Genomic DNA, 9,960 nt, shown 5'->3' on the forward strand with positions numbered 1-9,960 from the left:
AGGTGAATAAGCATTCGGAATAAGTGCAGCTTTAGTATTTAACACCCACTGCAGTGCATGTGACTTGACACAGGTGGATGCTCAGATGCAGACTGTTGACTGGGTGTCCAGTAAAGGTCATGCCTGTATTCTTGTCAGACATCTTGTAATTCTGAGTGCCCTTCACACCTGTACACTGTCAAAATGTCACAAATCCTAATCCATCTTCCATTACTGCCAACTCTACCATCTCTCACCTGTGTTTTGGAAAGAATTATGTTTTGTGATTTTTACATTTTAATGGTTCATACTATCCATTATTTAGTAACTATATTGCCAAACTTGTGACTGGCCAAGCATAGTGGCACATGCCTGTCATCCCAGCATTTGGGAAGCTGAGGCATGAAGATCCTGAGTTTGAGTGTGATTGTCCCAAAAAACAAAACAGCAACAATAGCCCACTCAAGCAAGTGGCTTATGATTTACCAGGAACCTATGATGATAGCAGAAAGGTTGGAGACAATGCATAGGGTGGCAGCTGGGGGTAGGGAAAGTGCTCAGGATAAGTTAGTGTCTCTGTTTTAGTCTTTGCCCCATTCTTGGACCAAGTCCCTGTGCCTCTGAACTATTGTTTCCCCTTGTGTAAAGTAGTCTTCAGTGCTAGATTCCAGCAGCTGACTGGCTGGTGTGTCTTACAGGAGGAGCAAGTATGACATCCTCATGGAGAAGCTATCTATGATGCTGAGTACACGGAGCAATCAGATCGAGACTCTGGGCAAGCTGAGGGAAGAACTGGTAAGCCCCGGAGGTGGGGACTGGGTGGGCAACTTCATGCTGCATGCAGCTTGGGGAGCTTTGAAAGGGGGTGCACTGAAGACTTGCTGCCCCACCCTGAGCCCAGCAAATGGCCTTTTCCATTTATTTATTTATTTATTTATTTAAAGATTTTATTTATTTATTATCTGCACACCAGAAGAGGGCACCAGATCTCATACTGGATGGTTGTGAGCCACCATGTGGTTGCTGGGAATTGAACTCAGGACCTCTAGAAGAACAGCCAGTGCTCTTAACCTCTGAGCCATCTCTCCAGCCCCTCTTTTTTATTTTTGCAGTGCTGGGAATCGAACATTAAAAATTGTTAAGCATTTTTACCACTGAGCTATATCCCTGGCCCTGACCTTTCCTTTCTTTTGTACAGTGAGAAAATGCTGTTTTTCTTTGAAATTCTTACCCTTGACTGACTTCATTTCCTCTGGGGTTTGCTCTCAGACCCACCAGCAGAGTTCATGTGGGATGCTAAATTTTGACATTTAGATTTTCTTTCATCATGAAACTTGTAATTTTACTCCCAGTGGTTTTATGCTGAAGTAACAGGAAGAAAAAAGCAATTACTGACCTGCTATGTCTTAGGCTCAGGAGTAGCAGCTGTGAAGGGGTGAGTGTGAGAGGAGGCAGACTCATGGTGGCATTGCTGCCTGGCTGCCTAGGGAGCCTTAGCCAAGACCCAATATTAGGCGTGGAGAGGAGACTGCTTGGAGTTTAAACCACAGAGCTGGAAACTGAACTTGAGAATCTGGGTTTTTGTAGTACAGTAATTAGTCCCTGAAGTGATGGCTTGGTTGTCTCTCAAAGTGTCCTGGCTTCTTTGTTTTTTCACTTTGAGATTTCTGATAGAAATTTAATTTTGAAAGCTTAGACAAGCCTTGCCCCATAGGTGCTCATGATGGCAACCTGCTGGAGCTGACCAGCCCCACCAAGTTCCTCTACTTCCTTTTACCTCCCAGATACTGGGAGAATCAATAGCTTTGCCATTTCAGATGCCCTGCAGTTTGGGATCAGAGTGTATTTCTCTGTTGATCAAAAAATGGAAAATAAAAGGAAGGTTGAAAAAAAAAAATCCTTTCAGGAGACGTAAATAGAAGTGAGGAAAATTGCTACAGGCTGAAAAAAGCCAGTCTTTGTTCCTTTATGTTCCCTGTCCCTGTGTATTCACTGGGATTGGGACACTGCTGTATTCTTCCCTCGGGACAGGAAGCAGGCTAATCTTGTTTGGGTCAGCACTATGGTCTCCCTGTTCCAGAAGATTGTTCTCTCTGAGCATGTGGTTCAGTGAGTGTTTTTAGCCAGAGCTGGGTCAAACTCCAAAGTGGCAAAAGTGGGTGAAGATGGCAGGTGGTCCTGTTGTAGGGCCATGTTACTGGAGGGCTGGCGGATGAAAGAGTGGGGGATGTGGCCCTCGGCAGCTTGGACAGCTTCACAGAGCAATTTACAGTGGGGCAGACTTTCCCCAGCAGGGAGAGGGCTTTCAGAAGTGAGCAAGGATTGAATGGTGGTGGCTGAAGGTACAGGAAGATGAGGGAGATGTTGAGAGCCTGGAAGCTTCAGCCTCAGGAAGTACCTGTGTCAGTGGTGGCAAGGAGAAGCCCAGGAAGAAGGAAACAGTGGGAGCACGAGGTGCTGAGAGAAGGAGGACACAGGCTGAATCCTGGCCAGGAAGCTGCCATTGGGCCTTGATTTTGAGATGTAATCTGAAGGTGACACTCAGCGGTGGAGAGTGGTGACCTAGCCAGGGTGTAAGAGGACTGACAGAAGGTCTGAAGATGCAACTCAGGCTTTTGGTTTGCGTGACCAAACAGGTAGACTGGAATGTGACAGCAAACTGGTGGTGAAAAGGTGGGGTCTAGGGCTCCTGCTAGCCTGCTGCATGTTCCGTGAGCCAAGGGCAGAGTAGGGAAGAAGAACTCTGTGTGAAGGAGGGGCACTCTGTGACCCTGAGATTTATGGGACATGAAGGCTTTCTGTGTTCTCTGGAGATGTCTAGTCTGCAGCTGGCAGTAGAGTCCAAGGAGCGCCAACTCAATTAGCCTGTAGCTGAAGTGGTGCTGTCCTTGGCAGGGCTCCTGCTGTTCTTTCTGCTGGGCAGAATGTGAAGGTCCCCTGAAGGCAGGACCACATCATATTCCCTCTTCTGGACAGTCCAGAGCTCAACACCGTATCTTAGGCTGGGGTTTGATGGATGAGTTTCCAAAGGCTCTTTCTCATTGACAGACTCAGCTAGATTAACGATAGGCACCATGTACAAACTGCCGTGTTTGAAGGAGCCAGATGGGATTCTGTTTTTCTTGGATAACCGTATGTTCTATAGCCCAGCGGTGGAAGTGCTGTCCTTAGAGTGGGCTGCAGATGTGTGCCGAGGCCCACAGGCTTTTGCTGTCTCTGCCCCAGTGGGTGAAGCAGACTCAGGGCAGCACTGATTCATGAGCACCTTTTCTTAGCCAGTTCAGACCTTGCTTGTCCAGGGGTTATACAGCCAGGTGTCAGCAAGGGCCAGGAGTAGATTGACTGGGGACAGGATATTTTATGCAGTACGGGTTTTTTAAAAAAGCTTTGTTGTCAACAGCCATCAGAGAACATTGACACACACGTAACAGACAGCAGACAGCAGACAGCAGTAGACCTACAGTACCCCAGGGACCACATGCCCTGGGGTGTTTGATCACCTCTCCCTGGCTGATGCCTGAGAGGCTGTGTCAAATGACACCTTGCTGAAGTTGGTTCTCTTATTTGCTATGTGGGTCCTGGGGATGGAACTCAGGTCCTTGGGCTTGGTAGCTAGTACCTTTACCCACTGAACCATCTCTTTGCCTCCTTACATAACTTTAAAATTTTGTTTTCTTTTTTGCTCCACTGCTTTGGGGAGGCCTGTTTGTTAATAATTCATGTACACACTTGGATTAAAAAGACACAGTATGGAAAGTGTCTGGTGGAAATTCTCCTCTTAGCTCTGCTCCCACCTGTCTCATCCCCACCCTGTCTACTCTTCCAGAGTCTCTTATGTCCATCTCCTATCCCTCTTGTATCCACATCAGGGTGAGGTGATTTCTGTACTGCTCCAGACCTTGTTTGGTTCCCTGAATGCAGCTTGGCAGACTCATTAGTACCTGCAGCATTTCTTCACTTACTGTCAGTTGGTAATTCCCAACCTAGACACTGGTGTTCCCTCAATGTTGAGCTTCCCCAGTGCCTTGCTTAGCAGTAACTATGGGCTTGCATTTTGCAGGGGCTATGTGAAAGGACATTCAAGCGTCTGTATCAGTACATGTTGAATGCTGGGCTGGCCAAAGTGGTATCCCTTCCCTTGCAGGAGATTCACCCCGAGTGTGGTCCCTGTAAGACCAAGAAAGGTAAGAGCAGAGCCTGTGTCCAACTGGATTTCCTGCTGTCATCTTTGGTGGCATTCTGCCTTGGGGTGTGAAGGTTATACTCTTTCTTCAGTTCATTATTGCTCAGTGCCTTTCATCTTAAAAGGGCCTGAGAAATGTTCACTGAACTAAGTAGTAGCCCTACAGTCTAGTGAACTCCTCTGTAAGGGTGTCCTCCATCAGTCTTCCCTTCTACATTCTACCAAGCCCTTCTTCATTCTTTCATTCATTCCTTTTTTTTTTTTTTTTTTTTTTTTTATTTTGGTTTTTTGAGACAGGGTTCCTCTGTGTCCTTGGAGGCTGTCCTGGAACTAGCTCTTGTAGTAAATCCCGGTCTCGAACGCACAGAGATCCGCCTGTGTCACATTTATACTTGTGACCTTTTGGTTCCCTTTTGCTATTGTTTAAAGTGTTTTTTTTTTTTTTTTTTTTTTTTGGTACTGGGGACTGAACTCTGAACCTAGAGTATTGTTGACAGTTGGGGTAAAGGCTCTACCACTGAGCTGTTTACCCAGCCCAATTTTGAAGTACAGTCATGTCAAACAATCATGAAGATATGTTCCAAATATGAACAGCACAACATGTACTCACACTTAGATGGTGAGGGTCAGTCTCTTGGTGTGGCCTGTTGATATAATCAAGAGATAGTAAGCACAAGGTGTACAGGGTTGGCTGGATATATAGGCATACTGCTTACTTGAAATAAACATTTTCTTCAAGTAGAAAGAATATGTTCTAAAATTACCATAGTACTGTGTAAACCAGTAACATAGTAGTTGATTATCAAGTATTATATACTATACGTCACTGTACTGTGCTTTTGCCACAAATGCAGGAGAAACCATTATACTGTCACAGTAAAAGGTTACTAAATGATAGAAACTTTTAGCTATGATACCGCTATGTGTGCTGTGTGTGCAGCACACATGACTACCTGCTTTGTACTGCATGTGCTCTTGTGGCCCTACAAGGTAGGTCTTAGAATGTCAACATCTTCCATGTAAGAAAGCTCAGAGATGCCAAGTGGGGTTGGAAGATGGCTCAGTAGATAAAGTGTTTGCCAAATAAGCATAAGAATTTGAGTTTACAGGAACTAGAGAGATGGTGCAGTGGTTAAGAGCAGTGGCTGTTCTTCCAGAGGACCCCGGGTTCAATTCTCAGCACGCCAACTAGAGCTCTCAGCCATCTGTAACTTAAAATCAGGGGATCTGATGCCTTCTGGTGTCCCGCGCTACCGTCTCGCCAGCAAAAACGACGCGGCACACTCCTCAGGATCCTTCTGCAGTAAAGCTTTAATGCGTCTTGAGAGGGAGAGCATAAGCTTACAGAGCGGAGACTCCAAACTCCCAAAAACCCATCCCTTATATAGGCTGGCAACCGCCGCCTCGGACTGTCACCCCCTGACTGGCTGAAGCTCATCGGACCATATGACGTCACGGGAGGGGCGGAGACCAAGGGCTGGAAAGTTACAAAGTTACCTAGTGCGCATGCGCACTAGCTTGTAACGGCTCCTTACATATCCCCCTTTTTTATTAATTAATGATAAGGCTTCATATTTTTACAAGCAAGTAGGTCACCCATACATTGAGGGATAGAGGCAGAGGTTGTACCTCTCAAATCATACAATAAGACTGTGTACGAGAGTCGCCACTAGGCTGTTAGCTTGACCCGAAGCGCTCTCGACCTGTCCTCCGCCGTTTTTCTGGGAAAGGGAAACTGGGGCAGGCAACCCTTATGCAGGACAACATGCCTCCCAGAGAAGCCTGCATATTAGGCAACTCTCTGTGCGATGCTTTGCTTGACATCCCTCATGGGCTGCTCAAGCCAGACACTCTACCCTGTGCAATGAGCCTAGGCTCCGGGTGTGCAAGAGCTGTCTGGCCGGCGGCCTATTGCTTAAACATTGTTAACCAAATGTCAGTGGAAGCCCCTTGTTCCAAGGCTACAAGCGCTTGGGTGATAACCACCTTGTCCCTTTTAGTTTGAGCCCTGAGCCTACAGACCAGCCAGAGAAGCAACACCAATCCACAGCAAATGGCTGTGCCAGACATTCCCACCCCCACCCATTCTTTGAAGTAGGAAACAGCTGAGGTGACCCATGACGACAGTCCCTCCATCAGTGACAGATCCAGGCGCGTGGAATTGATCCGAACAATAGCGGCTCTCAATTCACGCAGCGTCTGCTCAAATTCAAAGGTCCAATTCTGCAACATAAACTGTGAAAGGCTTTTAGACAAATTAGCTGCTTTGGTGAAATTCTCATATTAGATGGAGGTAACACATAGGCCAGGGAGCTTCTGCTCACAGCCTAGTTGGGCCATCTGCCATAATATGTCCAATTGTTCCACATCTAAAGTAAGTTTTTTTTTTTTTCTTTTTTTTTTTTTTTATTCTTCCAATGCCCTCAAAGATGGGAAAAGCGAGGCACAGCTTTCTTTTTACCTTTTCTGGAAGAAAGGAATAAGACTTCAGGCGCGTCTCATAGGGAGGGGGTGCCGAAGGAGCAACCTGTGAGAGGGCTGTTTGAAGCTGCCATCTTCGAGGTTTTTTGCTACTTTGTATATGGTCATCCAGATGGTATCTTTCTTTCTCATATTTAGCAGTCTCCTCACCTAGCTCAACTTTTTCCTCAGTATCTAAGACTTCATCTCCTGAGCTTTCAGAGTCATCAGAGCTATCAAGATTTAAGGCTTCAAGCTCATGTACAGGGTCTGACAAATACACTCCCTTGTCATTAGATACCCCGGGAGGTCCTTTTTCCTTTTTTGTTGCCTTTTCTTTTCTTACATGCACTCCCTTGTCATTAGACACCCCGGGAGGTCCTTTTTCCTTTTTTGGGATCGCGCGCGCCCAACCTCTCACTACATTCGGTTTCTGACATGTTATTCTGGACTTCTTCAAGATTGCTACAACAGCGAAAAAGATCAACAATCCCAAGCCAAAGTCCAGAAAAGACATACCTCTCCGAATCGTACCTCCCTGCAGTTCTGAATCCTCCTTGTAGCCAAGGGGTCTCCGATGGTGCTGACGATGATGAGGTCTTGATTCCCGGGTTTCAGCACCAGTTGTCCCGAGCTACCGTCTCGCCAGCAAAAATGACGCGGCACACTCCTCAGGATCCTTCTGCAGTAAAGCTTTAATGCGTCTTGAGAGGGAGAGCATAAGCTTACAGAGCGGAGACTCCGAACTCCCAAAAACCCATCCCTTATATAGGCTGGCAACCGCCGCCTCGGACTGTCACCCCCTGACTGGCTGAAGCTCATCGGACCATATGACGTCACGGGAGGGGCGGAGACCAAGGGCTGGAAAGTTACAAAGTTACCTAGTGCGCATGCGCACTAGCTTGTAACGTCTCCTTACATTCTGGCCTCACAGTATGCACATGGTGCATAGACACACATGGAAGCAAAACACTCATGCACGTAAAAGGAAACTTTGACAAGCAAAAGTAGGCTATAAAACCTAGCAACCTAAAAGCCTTTATTTTCCCTACTTATTCTTGCCCCATGCTGTTTATCTCTTGCTTAACCAGGTCTTTGTAAATTCTGCAAGTTGGAGCTTTCAGCAAATAGGATAGTTGGAAGATAAGTGTTTTTCTCTGCATTCTGCCCAAGTGCTTCCAAAGTGATGGTACTGACATAGCAGGAGTAAACCGAGAAGTACAAAGAGCAGGGCAGCAGACATGCAAGGGCTCTTAGCAACACTTGGTGCTCAAAACTGCTGGAGGTGTAGTAACAGGCAGAACAGACTGGGAAAGCTAAATACCTATGAAGGGTGGCAGCTAGAAGCTGACATTTCCGAACTGCAAATCAGCTAGGAAATCAGAGATTCCAGGTGCCTTTGGAAGGACAAATATGGATGGGGCTGAGACTGGCCAGACTGATAGTCTGGGTGAAAAGCATTACTCCTCATTTCCCTCCTATGTCCTATATGTCAGGAGCCTAGAGGGTTTTTCAGTGAGTGGGCATGAGAACAGGCCTGGCAATGGAGAATTTGTAGCTATCAAGATGTGTGATTCCCGGCAGTTGCTAGTTCATCTCATTTGGTAACATTCTTCCATAGTTTCCTAGACTACCACCACCACTTCCACAGTCATGTATTGCAGACAAGACCAAAGGGAAGGAATATGGGTGAGAAGGGCTTATCTGTTCTGATTTAGGCAGGGTTCATGGTCTCCAGCCATCGCCTCTGAAACAGCAGAGGGACCTTAGTTAGGACACGGGGCTTGTATGTGCTAGACAAAGCACTGAGCTGTGCTCCAGTCCTCTAGTACTTAGTCCTAAAAGGGAGCATCAGCCTTAGAACCAGCCAGCCTCTAGAACACTGACAGGGGCTTTCTGTTCTGAAGAAAGTGACCAGTTCTACATAGTGCCTGAGTTTTCCAGCTAAGGGACACAGCTCGTCACATTCCCAACATGTCTGACAGCTTCCCTTTCACTGAAGCCCAGGTGATGCAGCTTTTCCCTTCACACCTCCTTCTGAAACACTGGTCTCCAGGCATCATCCTAAAGCAACCACATTGTTTAGGAAAATGAAACCTAATAGAATCCAAGGAAGCAGAAACCATTGAAAAGTAGAATAAAATGCAATCCTTATAAAGGATTCTCGAAAGCAGAGTGAGGAGTTGTGAAAGGGGGCCGGGGGAAGGAAAGAAAGGGTTGTCAGCAGTTAAGTGAAATGAAAGAGAGTAAGAGAAGAGTGCACAGAAAGACCGCAAAGAATAGAATGCCAAGTTGAAACTAAGGCTCGGAAGAAGGGTCTAGAGTCCCATGTCTCCTGAAAGTGGGTGCAGCTGTGCTGCTGGTACCCAGTCTCCTAGTAGGCCCCACCTCTTAATGGTTCCATCACTGTAGCAGCACGGACTGCCAGCCAGGCCCTTAACAATGGGCCTTTGGGGACACTTTTCCAAACCATAGCATAGAGAACAGAAAGATACAGAGAGAAACATGCAGAGGATTGGGGTGAGGGAAATTAAAAAATGAAATGGAACCTCTTGAGATCTGAAGGACATAGGCTTCTAGATCAGAAGGAACTGTCACGTTTCTAGCATAGTGAGCATAAATCCACACTAAGATCCAGCACTGCAAGACTTCTCCAGGAAACCCCAGGCTTCCCAGTGGACAAAATCAGGATGGCATTGGATCAAGGCTGTCAAAATTCTGCAGGAAGGGGCTAGCAGGATGGATCTGTGGGTAGAAGCACTTAACTGGTATCCCTCGTGTGACAGTTACTTTTCTGCTATTGTGATAAAACATGGTGATCAAGGCAACTTATAGAAGGAAGAGTTTGTTTTGGCTTATGGTTCCAGAGGGTTAGAGGCTATGGTGACCAGGAGGCATGGCAGCAATAGTAGGTATAGTGGTAGGAATAGGGAGCTGAATGCTCACCTCTCAACCACGAACACAAAGCAGAGAGAGCAAATTAGAAGTAGGTGAGGCCTTTTACTCTCAAACCTACCTAATGACATACTTTCTCCTTCAGGCAGAGCTGCATAGCTGAAACTTTTCTCCTAACAGCACTGCCAGCTAGGGACCAAGTATTTAAATGGCTGAGACTATGGGGGACATTGCTCATTAAAACCACTCCACCTGATAACCTGAGGTTGATTCCCAAAACTCTCATTAAAAAGCAAGATGTGGCCGGTCGTTGGTGGCGCATGCCTTTAATCCCAGCATTCCGGAGGCAGAGGCAGGCGGATCTCTGTGAGTTTGAGGCCAGCCTGGTCTCCAGAGTGAGTGCCAGGATAGGCTCCAAAGCTACACAGAGAAACCCTGTCTCG

General features: G+C 46.7%; 1 protein-coding gene across 2 annotated transcripts in view; it reads left to right on the forward strand.

Moving 5' to 3' along the window:
* The window catches only part of Gtf3c1 (general transcription factor IIIC subunit 1), a 68,908-nt gene that overhangs the window by 12,213 nt on the left and 46,735 nt on the right, over window positions 1–9,960 (forward strand). For both annotated transcript variants that reach the window (XM_027404695.1, XM_027404696.1), the window contains exons 5-6: window positions 678–774; window positions 4,040–4,163. In XM_027404695.1, coding sequence (XP_027260496.1) covers window positions 678–774; window positions 4,040–4,163 — 221 coding nt within the window. The remainder of the gene's footprint in view (window positions 1–677; window positions 775–4,039; window positions 4,164–9,960) is intronic.

The sequence above is a fragment of the Cricetulus griseus genome, chromosome 3 (genome assembly GCF_003668045.3).
Source record: "Cricetulus griseus strain 17A/GY chromosome 3, alternate assembly CriGri-PICRH-1.0, whole genome shotgun sequence".
In the NCBI taxonomy this organism is placed as follows: domain Eukaryota; kingdom Metazoa; phylum Chordata; class Mammalia; order Rodentia; family Cricetidae; genus Cricetulus; species Cricetulus griseus.